The 23,280-nt window shown below is 43.0% G+C and overlaps 1 protein-coding gene across 3 annotated transcripts; it reads left to right on the top strand.

Annotated features, from left to right (window-relative positions):
- Positions 1-34: 34 nt before the first annotated feature.
- On the top strand, positions 35-15,844 carry LOC140908353 (uncharacterized). Of its 3 annotated transcripts, none has more exons than XM_073335321.2 (4): positions 35-502; positions 9,009-9,128; positions 10,285-10,335; positions 13,429-15,844. In XM_073335321.2, the coding sequence occupies exons 1-3, from the start codon at positions 94-96 to the stop codon at positions 10,308-10,310; spliced, it is 555 nt and encodes a 184-aa protein (XP_073191422.1). In that variant the 5' UTR covers positions 35-93; the 3' UTR covers positions 10,311-10,335; positions 13,429-15,844. The 3 variants fall into 3 exon arrangements, with proteins under 3 accessions (XP_073191422.1, XP_073191420.1, XP_073191421.1); XM_073335319.2 differs by having other exon boundaries at positions 10,229-10,335; XM_073335320.2 differs by lacking the exon at positions 10,285-10,335.
- Positions 15,845-23,280: the final 7,436 nt, after the last annotated feature.

Genomic DNA, 23,280 nt, shown 5'->3' with positions numbered 1-23,280 from the left:
TGGCTGGCTTCATAACCGCATAACTGCATGCTGTGGCTCCTACCAGATTTCTCAGCAAAAGTCTGAGCGAGGAGCACGCTAATTCCTTGAACAATGGCATTTGCTTTTAGACAATTCTTCCTGGTAGCTGCTGATTTAATGCTTGCCTTGACCCTTTCCTGCTTCCTTTATGCTTTCGTGTGCATCTGCACTGCATTCCTCACCTGCTTTGTGATCGTTTTCTCCTTGGGGATTGTGAAGAAAATGGAGAGAAATATTGACATAAAAGGGAGAGCCATTGTGATTCTAGTGTCCAACAGCTCCATCGGACGGACGTTTGCCAGGAACCTGGACGAGGCAGGTTTCAGAGTGTCTGCTGCATGTTGGCCACCTGAAAGGAATTGGGCAAAGGTTCCGAAGGAGGAGTATTCGCCAGACACGAAGCTGACACAACTCCATATAACTGAGGACGAGTATAAGATGACAATGAAAACCTTGATAGAAAAGCACTTATCTCTGAAAGGTAATATTTAGGTCAAGACTGTGGATTATGTCAATATTAGAAATGACCCCAAAGAGCACATCTGTGTATGAGGGTCCTAGTTTACCAGCAAACTAGGAAGGCAACAATACTGTAAGCATAGATCTCCAGGTATATTTATTGTTTTGCATTTTATTCTGCTTAGACAAGGAAAATAGACTAGTCAGTTTCACTTCGCACTAAAGGGCAAAGTTTCCGCCCTAGCGCTTGTGGACGGTCCCCTAGCAGCAGGATTGATAACAGTTCCATTGCACAAGGTGTGAGCAGCCCAAGGAATGAAAGGGACTGAGCCATTTGCTGTGCAGATTCTCTGCTCCTTTTTTCCATGGCAGAGGGGCATATGGACATAGAGGACTGCGGTCACCTCTGCAGAGGTAAGGTTGACAGGCTGGGCGAAAGAGCAAGAGATGAAAGAGGTTTGGTCAGTGTCCTAGGCAGAGACAATGTGCCTGGCTTTTGTTACTCAGAACCAAAATGTGGAGGGGAGGACGGGAGAGGGGGTCATGTTTGATCCTCAGCCAAAAGCACTGTTGGCTACAAGATTGCAGTTGGCTAACACCTGCAGGAGGCTAAAAGATTGCAGCACTTTGCTTTCTGATCTGGACCTCACCACAATTATCCATGGCTGGGTTGTCTCCAGATTAGATTACATGGGGCTAAACTTGAAGACAATTCATAAACGTCACCTGGGACTGTAAGAGGCGGGCAGCCTGTTGAGGTACGTTTCTCTCAGAGAACACACAACACCTGTGCTTGGGAATCTGCCGGTGTGTTTCTGGATGCAATTTTTAAAAAGTACCAGTAGTCAACTACAAAGTGCTAAATAGTTGGGGCTCGGCTATGCCAACACCCAGAGGCAGATTAAGGTTTCATGGAACCCTAGGCCAGAGTAAGCGGGGAGCCCCTCCTGATGCCTTCCACCTGCAATTCTGCCCCCAGGCTACCCCTCCCTCCCCCACGGCCCTGCCCCTGTTCCAATCACGCTCCTGCCCTCTTCCGCGCCCCCCCTCCACTGCAGCCTGCAACCCGTTTGCTCCTTTCTACCCTCCCCCCAATACCAGAGAAGCTCTGTCCCCCTGCCACGGCCATGGGACTGCAGCAGAGAGTGAGAGCACCCCCAGCCCTGAGGCCAGGGCAGGGAGTGAGAGCTTCTCCAGTCCAGGAGCCACAGCTGGGGTCTGGACGCTGGGGCTTCCCCCACCCTGCCTGGTGCTTCTGCCGGGAAGTGGGGTCAAGGTGCAGGGGCCTCCCCCGCCCCAGCTTCCCGGCGCAGTTACCTGGGTTGGGGTGCGGGGGCTTCTGCCGGGGAGTGGGGTTGAGGTGCGGGGGTGTCAATTTTTCTGGGGTCCCCCAATTGGCTGGGGCCCCTGGGCACGGGCCCTGTCGGCTCAATGGCTAATCCGCTGTTGGCAACACCAACTCTCATTGTTACTGTAAGAGCTGAGAACAGAAAAAGTGTTTGGTTAAGAGCCCCTTGGTTTAAATATGAGGGGTCTGGCCATGAGATTTTGAGCAAGGGCTAATCAGCTCTGGAACATGCTTCAGTAGTTGATTGGCAGAGCCCAATATTGCAAGGTTTCTTCATGCTCTTGGCTCTGTCTAGCCAGGAGGGCATGTTTAATGAAAGAGGGAGAATTTTAGGTTTATGTTTGAGCAGAAGTATCCATTCTAGTATGGGCACTGGGCCTGTTGAATTTGAATGGATCTTTGTAAGTGGTTGTACATGTGGATAGTGGTTTAGGTAGACGCCGTATTAGAAATCAAAATACACAAATAAAATTCAAAAATATCTAGGGTTATAATAGTTGATACTAGCAAACTTTTTGGGATATGAAGGGATATGAAACCTTGAACTTCAGTGCTTATGCCAATCTTTAACTATTAGAGATCAGGAGACAAGTTTTGGTTCCCACAAATCAAGAAGGATGTTGATAAACTGGAGAGGGTTCAGAGGAGAACTACCGGAATGATTAAAGCATTAGAAAACCTGCCTTATAGTGATAGCCTCAAGGAGCTCAATCCACTTAACAAAGAAAAGGTTAAGAGGTGACTTGACTACAGTCTATAAGTACCTACATGGAGAACAAATATTTAATAGTGGGCTTTTCAATCTATCAGAGAAAGGTCTAACACAATCCAATGGCTGGAACTTGAAGCTAGACAAATCCAGATGTAACGTAAACCTGTACGAAATTGTTGGGTATTGTATTAAATTAACCAGAAGCTTGGTCACGTTGCAATCTGCGCAGGAGTCCTCACGGGCTTATAAACTCTACCAGAATCCCTGCAAGCGTTATGATCTCCAGCGGTGTTGCTGCAGGTCCAATATGCTTTGCTAGAGTCTGCGAATATTTTGGGACAGATCCTTAATGACATTAGGGAGCAGTTGCTTGTACCAGTTGTCCTGTTGACAGCAGTGTGTATATAGTATGACTATTTACCATTAGATAGGGAGATTCTCCAGATGAGGAGAATGCCTCATGTAAGGGAACCATTTTGTCTAGGGAGGAGGGGAAGATACAATCAGTCTACAAGGCTAACAGGTTTCTTCATGTCTTAAGAAATTAGTCATGTATTTTTTTTTCAGAAGGGGCGCAGAATAGGGCAGGAGCTGGATACATACCTCAAGCTAGTGACACTCAATTATCCAGGTGCCTTGTCATCCTTGAGAAAAAGGCGGACATCACACAGACATCAGACAAGGCATACAAGCAGTCAAGAAAGTGGGGAAGTTCTGTGGCCTGTGTTATGCAGGAAGTCAGACTTGATGATCAGAGTGGTCCCTTATGGCCTCAAAATCTATGGCTCTATCAATATTTAATGCTAAGATCATGCAAGGAGCAGTTCTAGTTAAAGATATGCTTGCATATACCCTGTTGTCATCTTTGTGTCACGCATACATGCTTTAGCTCCTTGTGCTGACATGAGTTACACATTCCTGTATTTCTCTACATACATTCAGGTTTGCCAGCCCCCCGTGTTCAGAAAAACATGAGTCAGGCACCCAAAAATTACGAGTGCCTTAAAAATACTAATTTTTTTTTAAAGAAATGTTGGGTCCTTTTTATTTGTCTTCTGGCTTTTGAGCCTTTAGGGTGCCCTCGGGTCACCTTTTCAAGTTTTTCTCTGCAACCATGAGAGCGAGAAACATACATTTCATTTACAGAGAGAGAGAGAGAGTCTCACCAAATCACATGCCTCCAGGAGCTGGGGCTCTAAGGAAAACATCCAGTATTACAAGAGTTACTGACACTGTGTATGAATGATCTGGGATCCAGCTGCTAGAGAGACTGCTGCTACTCATGTTTGTGCTGTTGTCTGGACATATTGCCTGGAACCGTTGTCTCTTGTTTCATGACTTTCAATGCTGGCTGCAAAGTGAGGCCTTGAGGGTAGCACAGTAAAGCAAGTTAAAACTGGGGAGATTCTTAAAGCTTAATATGGCTGTGAAGCAGCCCCTCTCCACTGCAGAAAAGATACAGGCAAAACAAAACAAAACTCTTGCCTGTTAGCGTGATTAATTCCGATAGTGCTTGTCACCATGATACCCAGCCATCCTCCTGAACACAGGAGCTTGGAAACAATATACAAAGGGTTAGTCAAATGCTCAGTGAAAATCAGTACTTGTTGCATCCTGCCCTAGCTTTTGCCAAGTCCAGTGAATTCCAGAGGCGGCAGCTCTCAAGCAAGAGCAATCTGGTGATGTGCGTGGAGTTCTCAGATTTCTCAGGTGATCTTAACGGCCGGGGCAGGGTACCGGGTGAAAGATGGTTTCAGATAACCCAGTCCCAGACTGTTCAGATTTTAAAGATCATCACCTTCAGCTTGAATGGCACCCGGTGCAGATTTGGGCACAAGTGTCATGTGTCCATGCTGGGCCGTGTCACTCAGAAGCTGGGAACTTGGGCTCTGATCCTGCAGTGAGCTCCCTGTGGGCAGATCCCAGTGGAGCCCATTGACTTCAGCAGGGCTCTCTGTATGTGTACACAGCACTCCACAGCATAGAGGTGACTGCAGGATCAGGGCCTTGCATTCTAGTTCTGTTGGAGCTTCTAGGACGACTCCAGGGGGAGCCCCAAGGAGACCACTTTGAAGTGTTTTATACAGAAGATCCCGGCCTTTCCTGTGTTCTAGGATAGCTCGTTTCTCTCCTCAGACAGTTCATTCCTTCTCCATTTATTGCTTTCTGTTGTTACATTTCTTGTACCCGCCTTTTCCCTGGCTCTCCCTAAACATCCTCAGTCTCTTCAGAGGTCCCCTCTTTTCTTTTCTCCTCCATACGCTTTATTCATTCTGTCCCTTGGGGTTTGATCACTTTCCTTCTATTTCTAAAGCCTCTATTTCCCTGGCCCTATTCTGATTTATTTAATTCGTTTCATTTTCCAATTTCACACTCATTCCCTCTCCCTCGTACAGTTTTTCCCCTCTCCTTTTTCTCTGCTTTACTCTCTTTCTCTTTCACACAGCTTTCCATATCGCTCATCCAACCTTTTCCCATCACTCAGCTAACTGCTGCTTTCTACTTCCCCGGTGCCTAAGACATCACAGGAGGCAGGCAGCTCTTTGTCAAGTTGTTGAATGATGTGTACACATGAAGAAAGTTTTGCCTATTAAAAACCATGAGTTTCATCAATGGTAAAGGGAAATGCAAAATGATAAACTTCCTAGATTTTACTCTTGTCTGTAGCCGGCTGGATTGTTTTCACTGTGAACGAATTATCCAAAAGATTGAGCCTTCTTTTTATTCATGAACAGCTCATCCTGACAGGTGTGACTGCATTTGGTATTCAGAAATATTCAAAGAATAGTTTGGCCAAATAATTTAAAAGCTAGGAGCCGTTTGAAGTCTCTTCATTTTGACTATTAGATAGTCAGTATGTGAAACGGATCACTTGGTATTGTTCCTGATCCCTGATTGGATGGGTTAAACTCTTTACACAGAAGAATTCATAAATAAATAATGATGATTAACAAATTGTAAATAATGAATTAGCAAGCACACTTGTTCCTGCACAAATATCATGCCCTTCTTCATAAGCATAGGTCTATTCAAACAGGGAAACATCCTTCCCTTTACAGAGAGCCTAGACAAGACATCTGCACCACCAAACACCACTCAGTCCCTAAAGACAGATCATATGGCCCAGAGAGTTTTGGTTATGCAACCAAAAGGTCCTTCTCTATTAATAGCGGTATATTATTGCTAAAAGTCCAAACACTGCCAACCATCTTAGAAATTAATGGAAATGTACTTAAATGGCATAATCAAATTAATTGAGATTTGGTCAATGTAGAGCTAAAACTGGGTTCAGGGACTATACCTGCCCCTTTGCCTCACTGCCAATACTTGTGGATTTGCATTTACATTTAAAATAAAGTTTCTCTTTGCTGTAGCTGTGTGAAAGATTCACACAAAGAACTGGGGAAACTGACTGACTATTGAATGATAAGAGTGAAACTGACTATTAGAATGGATCGAAAATTGGACAATTGCCATCTCAATTTCAATTTTGCAAAACCACATTTTCTGTCAAAAAAACCCCAACCCAACCAACCAAACACTGAGGGAAGATTCTTGACCAGCTCTACTGACTATATGCAGAGTGGTGCTTTAATGCACAAAGCAATAAGCTAAAAAACAGAAAAACATTCCCCCCTGCCAACCTAGTTTCATTCAGAAACAAGAGATCTCAGGTAATACTTATAACAATAATGAATAAAAAAAGGGTACAGACAGAAATATGACTTTTAAATTGATAGAGTCCCTTTCTAAAGCTACAATTATAATAATAGAAAGTAAAACCACATAAAGTTAGGATGATGAAGTGACACAGCTCAGATCACAATATACAAAACTAGGGAAATTCTGGGTTAAGGCTGTAACCCAGTTCTTAACTCACTCCCCTTTCTATCCACTGGGCTATGCTCTGAATAAAATGCGTCAGAGAGTTCACTTTCTAGTTGCACTTCTATCTTTTATCCTTCTCTGAGGCAGCTCCTCCGGAAATTTTATTCATGAGCCATAACACCGGAGAGCAGTGCATGTCTGATTGCATCAGTCATGTTGAGCTACATGATATAAAACAATACAACATGACTGACATCACAGCCAAGATGTGGGAGAGGCGGGGGAGACGGGGGTGGGGAGAAGATACTTTAAGTAAAAGCTCAGTTTTTCTGAGAAAGAAAAGGAGCAAAATATCGAATGTGCTTGAGAAAAATAATCAGGTGCAAGGGGAAAAATCTTCCTATTAACTCCAGGTGGTATGCACAGTGGGCTACATGCATGTTTGGTGTAATAATAAATCCTATCTAATACTTTGCTGAAAAGCACAATACATCTCAAAGCACATGGCAGCTGAAGGTAAGCCTTATTGACCCAATGTAAGTAAGATGGTGGATGGATACACCAGCCAGGGAAAGCCAAAGTCCTGTCTCAAGGGTAACCTTATTGCCACAAAAGGATTCAAAACAAGAGCAAAGTGGCTCCTATCATTTGCTTTCAGCCACCACAGGCCTTTACAGCTTTCAACAAACTGGGAGTGAAAAGAATATGCTCTTCCTCGGGTACCTTTCCTAGGCCTCTTGCCAGGTCCCCCTAGAAGCACTTTCCTCAAGGCCTTATTTCAACTCCTTGCTCACTTTCTGAGGGTGAGCCAGGAGAACTCCTTTTATTGTCTCCATCAGGGAGTCACATGATGAGCAGCTGATTTCTCGCCATCGTGTGCCCTGTCTGGAGACTGCAATTCCCAGTAACTCCTGGACTTAAAGGGGATATGCCATCATAACAGACATACCAGCTAACCCTGTGCTTAGAGATCAGTGCTTTGTTACATCCTCAAAATCAACGAGGAGTCCTCAAAATCAACGAGGAGTCCGGTGGCACCTTAAAGACTAAAATTTATTTGGGCATAAGCTTTTGTGGGTAAAAAACCCACTTCTTCAGATGCATGGAGTGAAAATTACAGATACAGGCATTATTATACTGACACATTAAGAGAAGGGAGTTACCTTACAAGTGGAGAACCAGTACTGACAAGGCCAATTCAATCAGGGTAGATGTGGTCCACTCCCAGTAACTGATGAGGGGGTGCCACCGGACTCCTCGTTGATTTTGTGGATACACACTAACACGGCTACCCCTCTGATACTTGTTACATCCTGTTTCACGGACAGAAAAACAGAAATACAAAGAGCTTAAATGTCGTCTCCGAGTCAATGGGTATGTCGACACAGCAGCAGGAAGATGCGATTCCCAGCAAGAATAGACATATACACGCTAGCTCCTCTTCAGCTAGCATGCTAAAATACTAGTGTGGCCGCAGTGATACGGACTAACCACTCAAATACATACCCAGGGTGTCAGGTGGGATTGTCCTTGGGTGGCTAGCCCAAGCCATAGCCCGTCCTGCCATGGTCACACTGCAATATTTAGTGCACTAGCTTGAGCAGAACTACCTCATATATGTCTGCCTGCACTGGGAATTACACCTCCCAGCTGCTTTGTAGACGTACCCAAGAGGACTCAGTGGCTGACTCCCATTCCTGTGCGTTGTGCTTTTAAACCAGGGCTGAATTTGTCTCAGTATGCTGTGTAGATATGGCTTATATATCGTTACATGGGGAAAAGCAACTTCTTAATTAGGACGGTTGCAGGGGAAAAAACCCTGATGATTTTTGAAAAATGCCATTTCCATTTGGATGAAATTTTATTCAAGTGGAAATTTTCTGCATATCTCTAGGCCTAAGTAAAATATTTGATAATATTGATGGATGAACTCATAAGAGCCGTTTGATCTTCCATCAGCAATTTGACATCACTTCTCTGGACTGGCCCACATTGGAGTATAATGGACTGCTCACAATTTGGATTTATTTTTTCACAATTTATTTCATGCAACTTTGGAAATATTTTGCATAAAGCTGGTTGAAGCTTAAAGCTGGTTGAATTTAAAAAATTTTCATGCAAATTATTTGAAGATTTTCAAAATTTTGCATTTACCTTTTTGGCTGCAGCTCATAAAAGTAAAGATTTTCATTAAAAGTTTCTAAATTTTTTGCAATACCTTTTCATCATCTTTTAGTCTGCTCTAATATGAAGTATGTAATGCTAGAACTTTTGGAGAACTGGGATTCCAGCTTGGATCCATGTCTAATTGTGTATCAGAACAGTTAAGTGTTATATGGCTCAGATTCGCCTCATTTTTTATCTAAATGCAGCGGCTACTTGCAATATGAAAAGGAGTACTTGTGGCACCTTAGAGACTAACCAATTTATCTGAGCATGAGCTTTCGTGAGCTGTAAGGTGCCACAAGTACTCCTTTTCTTTTTGCAAAGACAGACTAACACGGCTGTTATTCTGATACTTGCAATATTTATTTTTAAACGGAGTAATGTTACCTTTATTTGTGTGCAGAGAAATACTATGAAATAACAGGAAAATGAATTGTAAAAATTAACACAGCTCATCTCATGTCAATTGGACAGGCATGTATGGGCTGATGAAGAAGCCTTCGGTCCTGATGTGGGAAGAACAGGAGCCAGACACAAACAGATTCTCTGAGGGAAAAACTTCTTATAAATGGAAGGATGTTTGCAGAACTCCAGGTAGGATAAACTTTAGCCAGTCGAGCACATCTGAATATGTTGCTCCTCTTAGTCCCTCTCTAGACTTGGTGTGTGTGTGTGGGGGGAGTATTGAAAAAAAAATGTGTAAGCCTATTTGTCTTAACGGAGACTGTTTTTAAACATCACTTAGCACCTCCGATGACAGGGTTCAATATCTTTAAAAATGTTGTAGCCGCTCCTGGTCAACTTTAGACTCCACCCCTCACGATGGTTGACCATAACTAGCTTTGAAAACGTATTTAAAATCACCCATTTGAAAACACACACATTCTTTTCTAATCTAGGCAGGGCCTTACTGTAATTAGAATTTGCCAAATAATTGATTTTGCAGTTCAGTGGCCAAACTGGGTGAGAGAGGGGAGAGACTGATTCAGCTTGAAGGAAATGTTTCATTTCATTCTTGGGTGCCCCCCCTTTTAAAGTTAATTCTTGCTAAATTTCAAAACAAAAAGTGGTAACATTTTGTTTTGAAAATATTTTTTTAAAATCACTTTTTTGGCTATTTTTTTTAACCCTGGTGGAGGTTTTTTTTCCCCATCAAAACTCTTCTCTGAATTTGACCCAAATTTATTAACAAGTTTGGTCAACCTGACGCTTTGTTTTTCAGCAAATAAACTGTTTGCTGAAAAAATTCCACCCAGCTCTAGTTGTAATGTGAGTAAATCATCTAGGGCCTAATCCTCTGAGGTGCTGAGTGCCTTTGGTTCCCACTGCTGTCATGGTTGTTGACATTTAAGCGAATGGGGGTGAAGAACAAGTCACAGAGATTCTCGACAGTCTCAGTATCTTAAAGGATCTGGCCTTTATCTGGGGAAGAGTTTTCCTCATGTTTTGCTTTTCATATAGTGGACTAAATAAAAAAGTGGTAAGCTCGTAAGGACTTATCTAGACTAATACTTAGGTTGCGGCAAGCTGAGGTGCAGATCTACCCTGCACTAGTCTACTGGGAATTCAGGGTACGTCCACATCTGAACTGGGAGGTGGGATTCCAAGCTCACATCGATGTACCTCTGCTAAGTCTGCTTGAGCTAGTGTCTAAATAGAGCAGCATGTCTGCAGTTGCATTCTTCTCTTTGCAGCCTTCCTCATGGCACTTCTCTTTCTCCCTGTGAACTATGGCGTGACTTTTGCAAAGAAGAAAAGCCTGCAGTTACTTACTAGCCCACTGAAGTCCAAAAACTGACAGGTGAGACAACATCGGCATCTTAGATACATCCAGCCTGGCAGAGGGTCCACTCACGTCACGCTCCTGAGCAGACGCTGCCCCAGACTCCAAAAATCAGGGTCATTCCAAAATCTGGGGAGTTTAGACCTGAGGCTATTTTCAACCCTTTTAAAATAGGGGCTGTTTGCAAAAGTCACACCTGGATTTGGTTTTTGATTTCCAGTGGCCCCAAGATCTGATGGTGTTCAGACTCAGGGTTTTGGTTGGGGCAAATCTCTAGTATGGGGACATGAGACTGCAAAGAATGCCTGAAATTCTCCCTATCCTGTCCTGTCAGGTATCTGCCTTGCTTTGGAAATTCTATCCTGAAAATTCACTGGGTCTGATTCTGATCTCTCTTACACCAATATGAATGAGAAGGAACTTCCCTGACTTCACTAGATGTACATTTACAATGTTGTTTTAACCTTGTTGGTCCTAGGCTATTAAGCAAGGTGTGTGAGGTAATATATCTTTTATTGAACCAATTTCTTTGGTGAAAGAAACAAGCTTGTGAGGACGGAGGGGTCAGATGTGGAGTGATCACTTTGTGAAAAATGTTCACCCATCCGTGATATGGTGTTTTTGTCTCTTATTTTCTGTGTGAGTTCATTGGAGAGCAGAATTATTGTCTTGTGTTACCCACATAGTTGTTACTGGAGCATTTAGTGCGCTGGACAAGGTATTTTGTGATAGGCATATGTAAGACCCAGGGATCTTGAAAGGTGTGTTGGGGGGTGGGGGGTATTGATCATCATAGCAGGAGTCATATGTCTCAGTCCTCATCCTCAAAGGAAACCCACAGAACACCTTCAAAAGATGACTCTGGGAGCTTAAATTCATAACTTTACTAGACACTAAAAATCATGGACATAGAAGAGACACTGGATTTATGGCTCTGTAAGTGTGGGGACTCACCCCTGTGGTGCCTCCTGCTGGTGTCCTGGGAATTAGCTCTACTTCCAGCCTTGGAGTGCCCTCCTCAGGCCTGTATCCCGCTTATGCCAGGCCACCATGTTCTTCCTGAACCCGCTGCCCCTTGCACCCCAGGGTGCTGCCCTCTGGCAGTAACCCCTCACTTGCAGGGTCTCCCCTCCCCAGGGAACCCCCACCCCCTATCCCTACCTTGCCTCAGTCATAGGCTACTGCCAGTCACCAGCGAGCCTCCGCACCCTGGGGCAGACTGCAGTATAAGCCCCGCATCACAGGCAAGGTTGGGTTTGGACCTGCTCCCTCTGTCTAACCTGGGGCTGTCTCCTGCAGCCCCCATACCTGTTTGGCCTAATACTAGGCCGCAGCCTGGGGCTCCCCCGGCTGGAGCTCCCCCGGCTCCTCAGGCCCTTCCCCAGCCCTGCTCCAATCTAGGTACTCTGCTTAGGTTCCTGCAGCCAGGTCCCTCCCTCTCAGAAGCTAGAGAGGGACTCTTTATATGGCCAGCCGAGGCTGTTTGGGGCATGGCCAGAGCTGAAGCTGCCTCCCAATCAGCCCAGCCTAAGGCTCCCAGCTCCAGCCCTCTCCAAGGGCTGGCTTTTAACCCCTTTGGGCCGGGAGTGGGTGACCACCCCGCTACAGGCTCATTAAAACGATGTGTAACCCACTAACCCTGCTTTGTCCTATGACTGCAGAGATGTTAACTGCCCAGTTCGCCTTGAATAGGCTCTTGCAACACATGTTAACGCCCTATGCTAAACAATCTGTTCCACCTTGTATTTAGCTGTCACCCTCTGAATACATTTCCTAGACCCGAAGAAGAGCTCTGTGTGAGCACAAAAGCTTGTCTCTCTCACCAACAGAAATTGGTCCAATGAAAGATATTACCTCACCCACCTCACTAGATGTATGCCAATATTAACTTTTTCCTGCAAAGCCCATGTGCTTTAACCTATGTCACATCAAATAATGTCACCTACTCTTACGCTACCAAAAAACTTCCAAGGCAGAGCCTTCCTCTGAGTCTCCCATTGGGTTCTGGGTTGCTTGCGTGTTCAAGGCTTAGTTCTGCTCCTGCAAGCACTTCCACTGAAATCAGTGGGACAACTTAGGAGGGAAGAAACCAGTCTGCCCGGGTGGCAGAATCAAGGCTTTAGCCTGTAAACTACTTGGGGTGAGGACAATGGGCCAAATTCCTGTGGAATTCTGTAGTCAGTGGAGTTACTGTGGATTTGGATTGGCATCAGAGCAGAATTTGTCCAGGCCAATCTCTAATATTGGGACATAATGATGTGCAACATGCCTCGAACTCGGGACCTGAACTCGCCACCTATTGGTTTCCACAAGGAATTTAAGGTGCTTGTTCTGAATTATAAACCCCTAAATGGCCTGTGACCTGTCTGCATGATGGGCCTTCTCTTCCCCATTGCAATGCTAGGACAGTTGCAGGCAGTGGAAGCCCTCAAGATGGAACCGACGGGAAGAAAAGCTGCCAGCAAGGCGCGCTCCATGAGGGTCCCTCGACTTTGGGACTCATGCCCCTGCTTGGTCCAAGGTAGCCAGAGTGTTGACCATCAGGGTATATAGCAAAGGCCCATTTATTTACCCATGCTTTTGGGGAATGAGGAATAGAGTAGAGGCTGCCTTCGTGCACGAGGTGGGTCATGTTTGGGTTGCTTCTCACCACTGCCTGGCTTTTTTATTGGTTAAAGGCGAGGAGAGGCTCCTGGTTCTGTATGTATGAACATACTTCTTGGGGGTGGTAAAAGCACCCCAGAGGTATTCAGGTAATCCCATTGGTTTCAGTGAGAATTAGGCACCTAAATACCTTTGAGGCTCTGGGCCCTAGAGCCTGATCAAAAGCCCAGTAAAGTTAAAGTCTTTGTATTGACTTCAATGGATTAGACCTCAGAGCTTGGCCTAGATGCTTTTTGAAAGAAATATTAGAAATGGAAATAAATAAATAGCAACTTCTCTCTCATTTGGTCTGCACACGCTCACCAGTGGCTGTGCCATAGTAGTGATGTGATATGGATCGGAAAACAGTTCAGTTGGAATGGAATAATTTGCATGAAATCAGAGTGAATGGAATTATTCACTGCTGAAGAAAGAGATTAATCTCCCTCCCCAATACATTTATTTCAGCACGGAAGGAAACTTGTGGAATGACTCAACGGGTTACTAATGCCGCAGTGAAAACGAGATGCAGGGAGGAGTAACTTGGAATGGAACTGAACTGACTGATTCCTGACTTGCAAGAATCAAGTGCTGAATGGTGTCTTCAAACTTAGTAATAAGACAATGAGGAAAACATTGTGAATTAGATCTGGATGGAAGACTATTACCCTAGTTGTATTGCAGGTCTGCTTTCAAATCACATTTGTAACTGAGAATATGGTGAATGTTGAAATTGTACTGGGATAAATGATCTAAGATGGAAGGAAATAATGAAAAACTCTCCTGAAAGACTACTGAACGTTAAGCTTTCGACATATGCTGTGCTATGACTTGGCTTAATTGATGGACAAACTGTTGGTCTTTCATCTCTCAAATTGCAGCTCAGAGTTATCATTACACATGTGAAATGTAGTCTAGTCCTGGCCCACAGAAAAGAACGGTAGTTAAATGTCAAACTGAGCCAAAACTAGCCATTTTAATTCAATCATGTCAAAAAGTTGTGTTTTGATTAAAGCTGTTAAAACATTTCATTTCAACATTTCTGAATTGAAAGTTTTGGTTTCTAGCCAAAAATGTTTGGCCTTTGGTTTTTCACCAAAAAGTCAAAATTTTCTGTGGTAAGCAGACACTTTAAAAAACAAAAAAAAACGCATGTAGTCAAACACCCAATTTGCAGTTGAAAAACAGTTTCAATGGAACATTTTTAATCAGCTCTGGTGAGCAACAACATTTTGTCCGGAAATTCCTTGTGCAGTTTTAGATGGATAATGTATTCTTTATTTTCTCCACTAATCTGTTGCATGTCATTGATGTGGGCTTTTAAATAGCTGCTGTTTCATGGATGGTTAAATGATACCTATTTGTATTCACACTGGTATGTACAGCCTGATTGTACAGTCCTTATTTGAACAAAACACCTGTTGGCTTCAATGGAAATTGTTTGCTTAAAGACATTATGATAGACTATAATTGTTTATAATGCTTTATGATCCTTTGAGATAAAAGGAACTATACATTTATAAAATTATGACTTTAACGCAATGCTGTTGTGAAACCTAGTTATGATATACCTTCCCTAAAATTATAATACAAATTAGCTACATCAAAGTAATGCAGAAGTAATATGTTGAGATTTTCAAAGCTGTCTAGGGGAGCTGAATGCTCAACTCCCTTCAGTTTTAGTGGGAGTCAGCCACCTAAATTCTTTAAGCAGTCTTGAAACTCAGTCATAATGTATAACATTGACATAATTCACTGTTAAAGCTAACACCTTAGCACACCTATTGTTGCCATATGTCCCCATTTAAAAGCCAAAGGGCAACCTAACTTTGCCAGACTAAAACAAATACACAAAAGTCAGAGCTGGTCAAAATTATTCCTTTATTTTTTTTAGAAGTTTTTTCCCCCTGCAGCAAATGTTTCTTTCCCCCCTCCGTACCCCCTCCAAAAAAATAGAAAAATGGAAAAGGAGAGAAAAAGCCTAAAAAATGAAACAACTTCATTTTAGATTTCAAAATAATTTTCATGTTTTCAATTGTTTTTTTTAGCAGAACACTGAAAAAATTCAAGAGCTTTGAGAAAATTTTCTGGAAAACAATTCCGCCCTCCCCCCGCCCCCCCCCCCCCCAACAGACTCACCATTTTCCAGCCAGCTCTAATGAAAATGCAGCTGGCTTACAAATGTTTGGTCCCATGGCAACTAAACCCTCAAATTCAAGAGCTGACAATGGAAATGACAGCTGACCACTCAAGCCCTGAACCTTCTCCCATTGAACTCAATGGCAAAATGCCCAATGTCACACGTGCAGAGCCAAGCTGTAAATACACCCACCCTTCCTGGGTAACCCTCTCAGAATGTTTCCCAGCCAAAAGCGTTTATTTACATTATGTGAGCACTGACATTCTTTCCATTTTCAAAAATATCATGGCAGATGTTATCAACAAGTCACATTCTTTGCCAGCTGCCTTTATCAAAGCCACAGTCCCTATATGCCAACTCTAGCAATAGAGTCAAAAAAATACAGCACAAGGCCGATATCAGTACAATTCCACTGGGATAGCTGCTCCTCGGAGCGGTAATTCTCCTGTTAGAATACCTTGCTCTGTTTTCAGGCCTGGTGCTGTAGAATTCCCTTACACGAGTGGTGTTTGCTCACATGAGTAGTCATACTGAAGCCAAATCCAACTGAGTATGGGCTACTCACCTGCATAATGATCTGCAGGGCTGGCATTTTAGATAAGGTGGTCTTTGGGGGCAGGAATACCATTTTATCTGCTCGTATCACTGCTAAAAAGCACTGTAATGCAATGCTAATAATAAATAGCCATTACGGTGGTCTGGTTTTATATTATTGTTACTAACTTGATCAATAAAAACATTGAATGTGCCCTCTTATCTGAGCCCACATGCTTGAGTTTCTTCTATATATAAATTCAGAAAAATACAGAATGTATTCACGTGTTTGAATGTCCTTGCAGCTCAGCTTTTATTATATTAACCTATGGGCCAGGAAAGTGTGGGTTCAAATCCCATTCCATGGCTTACACACAATACAGCATAATAATAATTCTATCATACTATACATTGAGCTGAGCTCCTCCTCAAGTTTGTCTTTTCCAAAGCTGGTATTCCTCCCTTTTAATTCAGAAGGGTTTGAGCTTGATCCATATCTTTTGGGTCAGTCTGGTCCCAGCTGAGAGCATGGCTTTCTCAGAGGTAGGGGTAGAGTTCTACACATGAAATCCTAAGAGCACCCATCTTGGGTCAGCTACTGTTCATTTAACTTCCCCTGTTTCCATCTGCCATTCTGTATGGCTAGAGTGGCAGTCTTTGACACAGGGAGAGTCTGCTGTTAGTCTGTCATGTCTGGTTAATGACCATTCTTTCTTACCACTCATTCTTGCTGAGTAGTATCTTACTACACGAGTAATCCTATTGGTTTAAGCAAGACTAGTTGTAGAGTAAGGTGCCACTCAGGGAGAGTAAAGTTGTCAGAATCTGGCCTTAAATATTCAATTTGTTTTACATAAAGCCATTTAGGAGCTGGGCACATAGATTCTTTAAATAAAGAATCTAAAAAATGCATACTTCCCCCAAATCCCTAGAGACCTTTGAGTTCTTCTTCAACAAAGCAGTTTCCTTGTCCCCCTCATTCTCTGCCCCTTTCCCAGCCTAACTGTTTGTTCGTACTTACAGCTTTCTCCTTTCCTCTAGCTGTGCGCTATAAACTTTGAAGCAGATCTGCACTTAGCACTGAATTGGGCTTCCAGGTAATGGATCAGATTCGCAGCTAGGGTAAATGTGTAGCTTAGCTGACTTCAGTGGTTAGCTCTGTGAACTTTGCAGGTTACACAAAAAGGTGACTAAACAGACAAAGGAAGGAGGACAGGATAACAATGGGGATAGGTGTGATTGCGCAACTTAGTTGTTGCACTGCTGACAGTAGTCACTTTTGACAGAGTAGGTTGGCCTGGTGCGGGAGTGGCACTGTATGTGAAAGCAGCACAGGATCAAATATAGTAAAAATCTTGAATGAATCAAACTGTACCATAGAATCTCTATGGATAGAAATTCCATGCTTAAATAAGGATATAGTAGTAGGAAAATACTACTCACCATGTGACCAGGATGGTGATGGTGATTGTGAAATGCTCCAGGAGATGAGAGAGACTATAAAAATAGAAAACTCAATAATAATGGGGGATTTCAACTCTCCCCATATTGACTGGGTATGTCACCTCAGGATGGGATGCAGAGATAAAATTTCTAGACACTATAAATGACTGCTTCTTGGTGCAGCTAGCCCTGGAACCCACAAGGGGTCAGGCAAATTCTTGACCTAGTCCTGAGTGGAGCACAGGATCTGGTCCAAGGGGTGACTATAGCTGAACCACTCAGTAATAGCAACCATAATATAATTAAATTTATCCTTGGGGGAAGGGGTAATGCCTAAGAAGCCCATCACAGTAGCATTAAATTCAGAAAGAGGAACACAAAAATGAGGAAGCTAATTAAATGGAAGTTAAAATGTACAGTCACAAAAGCTGCAAACTAAATAGAGGCTTAACTTTAATTTGGGGTGTACATTTAAAACCCTAGTAAGAGGACCAAAAAGGTGCCACCATGGCTAAACAAAGTAAAACAGGCAGCTAGAAGCAAAAAGGCATCCTTTAAAAATTGGAGGTTAAATCCTCCTGAGGAAAACAGAAAGGAGCATAGGTGCTGACTCTGTGGGTGCTCTGAGGCTCAAGCACCCACAAGCCATAGTGGTTCCTGGCCCGCCCTGAGTTTTATGCCTGAGGTCTGCTCACAGCACAGATCCCAGAGGGAGTGTGGAAGGTGATAAGTTCTGTCCTGCTCCCAGCTTCTACCCTTTTGGCAGGGAGTTTTTAAACAGCGGCAGGGTGATTAAGATAACAAAAGGCTTGTCATTAAATTAAATTACTGATCCTTAGATGATCCTGAGAGCATTGCCAGACACTGCAGTTAAAAGATCGAAAACAAAGAGTAGGAATAAATGGTGCAGTTTTCAGAATGGAGAGAGGTAAATAGTGGTGTCCCTCAGGGGCCTGTGCTGGGATCAGTGCTGTTCAACATATTCACAAATGATCTGGAAAAGAGGGTAAATAGTGAGGTAGCAAATTTTGCAGACGATACAAAATTACTCAAGACAGTTAAGTACAAAGCTGACTGCAAAGAGTTACAATGGGATCTCACAAAACTGGGTGACCCGGCAACAAAATGTAAGGTGAAATTCAATGCTAAATGCAAAATAATGCACATAGCAAAATATAATCCCAAAGACTCATACAAAATGATGGGATCTAAATTAGCTGTTACCTGTCAAGAAAGTGATCTTGGAGTCATTTACAGTATTCTGGAAGCATAGTTTTAAGAATCCTTCTCATTGTGCCTGTATTATGCAGAACACTCATTCTCCAGCGTCAGAACACTTAAAAATTATCTCCAGTCATCAATGGGACAGACACAACTGAATAATGTAGCTGCCCTTCACTTTCATCAAGAGCGCACCAGGGAACCAGATGTAAATAAGATTGCTGACAGTTTCATCCAGAAAGCTACAGTAAGACATAATGTCTTTAAACTGGGACGTTAGTGAAGACAGCTTGTAGGTGACCGCAATGATTTTCATATACTGTAATTCATGATAATGTAATTATGTAGTTCATAACAATTTAACTATTAGAATAGTGAAGCATAAACTCTGGCAAGACAAGTGAAGTTAAGCAGGACAAGAAAGAATTTGAAGAGCAACTAGCCAAAGATTCAAAAACTAACAGCAAAAATATTTTTAAGTACATCAGAAGCAGAAAGCCTGCCAAATAGTCAATGGGGTCACTGGGTGATCAAGGTGCTAAAAGAGCACTCAGAGAAGATGAGGCCATTGCAGAGAAGCTAAATGAATTCTTTGCATCAGTATTCACTTGCAGAGGATGTGAGGGAGATTCCCACACTGGAGCCATTTTTTGAGATGACAAATCTGAAGAACTGTCCCAGATTGAGGTGCCAGGAGGTTTGGGAATAAATTGATAAATTAAACAGAAATAAGTCACCAGGACCAGATGATATTCACCCAACAGTTTTGAAGGAACTCAGATATGAAATTGCAGAACTACTAAGTGTGGTATGTAACCTATCACTTAAATCAGCTTCTGTACCAGATGATTGGAGGATAGTTAACATGATGCCAATTTTTAAAAAGGCTCCATAGGCAATCCTGGCCATTACTGGCCAGTAGGCCTAACTTTGGTACCAGGCAAATTGGTTGAAATGATAGCAAAGAACAGAATTATCACACAGATGAACACGATTTTTTTGGAAAGAGCCAACATGGCTTTTAAAAAGGAAAATCATGCCTCACCAATCCATAAGAATTTTTGAGGGGGTCAGCAAACATGTAGACAAGGGTGATCCAGAGGATATAGTGCACTTGGACTTTCAGAATGCCTTTGAAAAGTTCCTGACCAAAGGCTCTTAAGCACAGTAAGTAGTCATGAGATAAGAGGAAAGGTCCCCTCATGGATCACCAACTGGTTCAAAGGTTCAACTGGTTCAAAGGGTAGGAACAATTAGAAAAAGGATAGCTAATAAGACAGAAAATATCATATTGCCTCTATATAAATAGATGGTACACCCACATCTTGAATACTGTGTGCAGTTCTGGTTGTCCCGTTTCAAAAAAGATCTATGGAATTGGAAAAGGTACAGAGAAGGGCAAAAAAATTAGGCGGCGTACAGAACGGCTTCCATATGAGGAGAGATTAAAAAGACTTTTCAGCTTGGAAAAGAGATGACTAAGGGGGGTGGAATATGATAGAGGTCTATAAAATCATGACTGTGTAGAGAAAGTAAATAAGGAAATGTTATTTATCCCTTCACATAGCATAACAGGGGTCTCCCAATAAAATTAATAGGCAGCAGGTTTCAAACAAACAAAAGGAAGTACTTCTTTATACAACATAGTCAACCTGTGGAACTCATTGCCAGGGGATGTTGTGAAGGCCACAGCTCTAATAGGGTTAAAAAAGAATTAAATAAGTTCATGGAGGATGGGTCCAACAATGGCTCTTAGCCAAGGTGGTCCAGGATGCAACCCCATGGTCTGGGTGTCCCTACCCTCTGTCTGCCAGAACCTGGGAGTGGACAACAGGATGGATCACTTGATGATTGCCTGTTCGGTTCATTCCCTCTGAAACACCTGGCACTGGCCACTGTTGGAAGACAGGATACTGGGCTAGAAAGACCATTGGTCTGATCCAATATGGCCATTTTTATGTTCTTATGTTGAAACCTTGGCCAGATCTTGTATGTGCTAAGAACTAGTTGTATATGCAATTTAACACAATATTATTTATGATTTTTTGTCAGATATCCTTGTCGGGCATTTTGGTATTCGACAGCCATGGGCCTCTCTTATGTTACTTATTGTTGATGGGATTTTGTTTGGGCAAGGAGATAAGTTGCCTTCAGCTGTTTCTTTCAAATCCCCAAAAGGACTAATAAGGACTGTCAGGAAGCTTCAGGACATGTAAAAACCAATTCATCTGGAGTAAGTTTAGGATAACGCTAATTACATTATAAAGGGCTAAAATTGTCTGAGCTGAGTGAACTTCACAGTGGTTGACTCCAAGAAATTAACTCAGAAATTTCAGACCAGATCCTCAACAGTTGCAAAATGGCTGTCCTCCACTGAAGTCCATGAAGCTGAATAGAACTAGTTGATTTACGCCAGATGAGTATTTGTCCCCATAGCTCGAACACTAGCTTAGGTTCTGCCGTTTATAAATTTTAGTCTTTGAGCAGTTCCACATAATTGCAACAGTAAATGCTACAGGCTATGTCTGTTCAATGAACCCTGTATGCGATGTTCCAAAACACAGGGACACTGAAATATGTGGCCACGAGATTGGCTTGATTTAACATCTGATTTATGCTGGCATTCCCTGAAGAAAAAAAGAAAGAACGAAACCAGCAGAACACAATTCCAGGCAATTTTAATGTATTAGCTCTTAGAAGCACAAGAGAGGCCATTGTTTTTGTTCTTGGTTTTGGCTGGGATTATATTTTTCCTGGGCTATTCAACGACTGATGCACCATACACAGGAGCACAAAGTTAAATGGGTTTTGAAAATTGTAGCATCGCATGATTTAAGCTACCTAACCATTTTTTCACAGCTGTGGCGGGACATCCACCAACCAGCTTCTCTGGGGAGCCCATGCAGATGTGCTTTTTACTGCATGGAATCATGGGACAAAATAAGGCCAAGGCTTGAGGCTGGTCTAATGCATGTCTGGGGCTGGCCTCAGAAAACAGTGCCCCATCAGAGCTCCTCACCACACTGGTGTGCACAAATGGAGGCAAACTCTGATAACTCACCACCACCAACTAAATCTCTGGCCTGTCATATGCATATACATAGTTCCTTGAACTTGAATAAGACTGTAATATCAAATCTAGAGCTGGGCTTGACTAGCAAAATTCAGATTAGGTCTAGATTTGGAACTATTAACATAAGTAATTATTTGTATTGCAGGAGCACCGAGAAGCCCCAGCTGAAGTCATGACCTTATGCCAAGACTTATGCACATGTTCAACTTTATATATGGTGACTAATTCCATTGACTTCTATGGAGCTAATCACAGTGCATAAGGTAGAGTACTTGCATAAGTCTTTGCAGTATTGGAGCAGAAAAGACAGTGACCGATCTGAAAAAATCTTACAAAATTTTGAGATCTAAATTGACAGGACAGTTAAAAGGTAGGAAGAGAATAGCAGCCTGGAGATGTTGGATCATATTAAAGAAGTTCTGTATTAAAATCACAAATGAGTTTGATTCCCCAGAGTTTAAATTCCAGGGTATTACTAATTAAGAGGTCTCTTGGGTTTTGGTACTGTTTCTCTCCCTCTATGTGTGAAACTTGCAAGCTGCTAATTGTGTTAGTACATTCTAAGACAGAGTCTGTTCTCAAAGCAATTCACAAGAGAGAGAGACTCAAAGCAATACTCTGTAACAACAGAAATAGCACCCAGAGACTCCCCGCCCTTTTGTTGTATTAACAATTGTGATTAAAATAGAGATAGAGGATGTATGTGGATGGATGCTTGGTGTGGATAATAACTGAATGATCAGGGAGGTGCCAGCCTAAGAATCCAGTGTCCATCGGCTGAAGAAGGCGTCAAGTGGAAATAACCAGAGGACCCCCTCCCCCCCCCGGAGGGCAGACTGGAATCCACCCAACAGCCTCAAGAATGGGAGAACCAAAGAACAAGATAACATCTTGGAGCCGTCAGGAATGTGCTATCTGCTGATTGATTCAGCAACAGCATGATGAAGCAATTCCCATAGACTGGCATAGGAAGAAATTCCTATAAAAATGGACTCTAGAAAGTGAGAACTTTGGGGTCTGATTCTGCAAACCAACTTCCAGGAGCATCAGATGAGCATCTGACAAGGCCCTGCTCCCTCCTCATGTCCAGGCCACCTGGCCAGTGGCTTGGCATGAGCAACTCTAAGGCTGGTAACTATGATAACAACCTTGCAGAACCTGTGTGTGTGGGTGTGTATGTGTGTGTGTGTGTGTTTGTATGAATGAATGTGTGAATAAATATGAGATTGAATGGAATGTTATAGCTATAACTAACTGCTTACTATGATTCTTTCTGTATTCACAATAAATGTGGTATTTTGCCTTTTTCCCTTTAATAAGATCCTGCTGGTTTTTATTTTATTGGTACAACATTTTGGTGGAGAATTGCGAAAGGGGGAATATTGGTAAAAAACCTCAGTTATTGTAAATATTGGTGTGCACACCGCCAGCTCTAGTGAGCTAGGCATTTCTATTAGGTTAACCAGACCTGCTGGCCTCCGAGAAGGTAGCAGGAAAAACAGATTAAACCAGACCTGCTGGCCTCTGAGAAGGTAGCAGGGGACCTGCTGGCCTCCGAGAAGGTAGCAGGAAAAACAGATTAAACCAGACCTGCTGGCCTCCGAGAAGGTAGCAGGGGACCTGCTGGCCTCCGAGAAGGTGGTAGGGAAAACAGATTAAACCAGACCTGCTGGCCTCCGAGAAGGTAGTAGGGAAAACAGATTAAACCAGACCTGCTGGCCTCCGAGAAGGTAGCAGGGAAGAACAGGTTAACCGGACCTGCTGGCCTCCGAGAAGGTAGCAGGGAGAAACAGGTTAACCAGACCTGCTGGCCTCCGAGAAGGTAGCAGGGAGAAATAGGTTAACTGGACCTGCTGGCCTCTGGGAAGGTAGCAGGGGACCTGCTGGCCTCCGAGAAGGTAGCAGGGGA

Source organism: Lepidochelys kempii, chromosome 3, assembly GCF_965140285.1.
Source record: "Lepidochelys kempii isolate rLepKem1 chromosome 3, rLepKem1.hap1, whole genome shotgun sequence".
NCBI classification, from domain to species: Eukaryota; Metazoa; Chordata; order Testudines; family Cheloniidae; genus Lepidochelys; species Lepidochelys kempii.
Note: the sequence above shows the minus strand (reverse complement) of the source record. Positions and strands in the feature narration are given on the sequence as shown.

Coding starts and splice junctions, on each gene's coding strand:
- LOC140908353 (XM_073335319.2), top strand. CDS start 94: ATGGCATTTGCTTTTAGACAATTCTTCCTGGTAGCTGCTGATTTAATG. Junction 503..9,008: donor AAAGCACTTATCTCTGAAAG/GTAATATTTAGG, acceptor TCAATTGGACAG/GCATGTATGGGCTGATGAAG. Junction 9,129..10,228: donor GGATGTTTGCAGAACTCCAG/GTAGGATAAACT, acceptor TTCTCTTTGCAG/CCTTCCTCATGGCACTTCTC.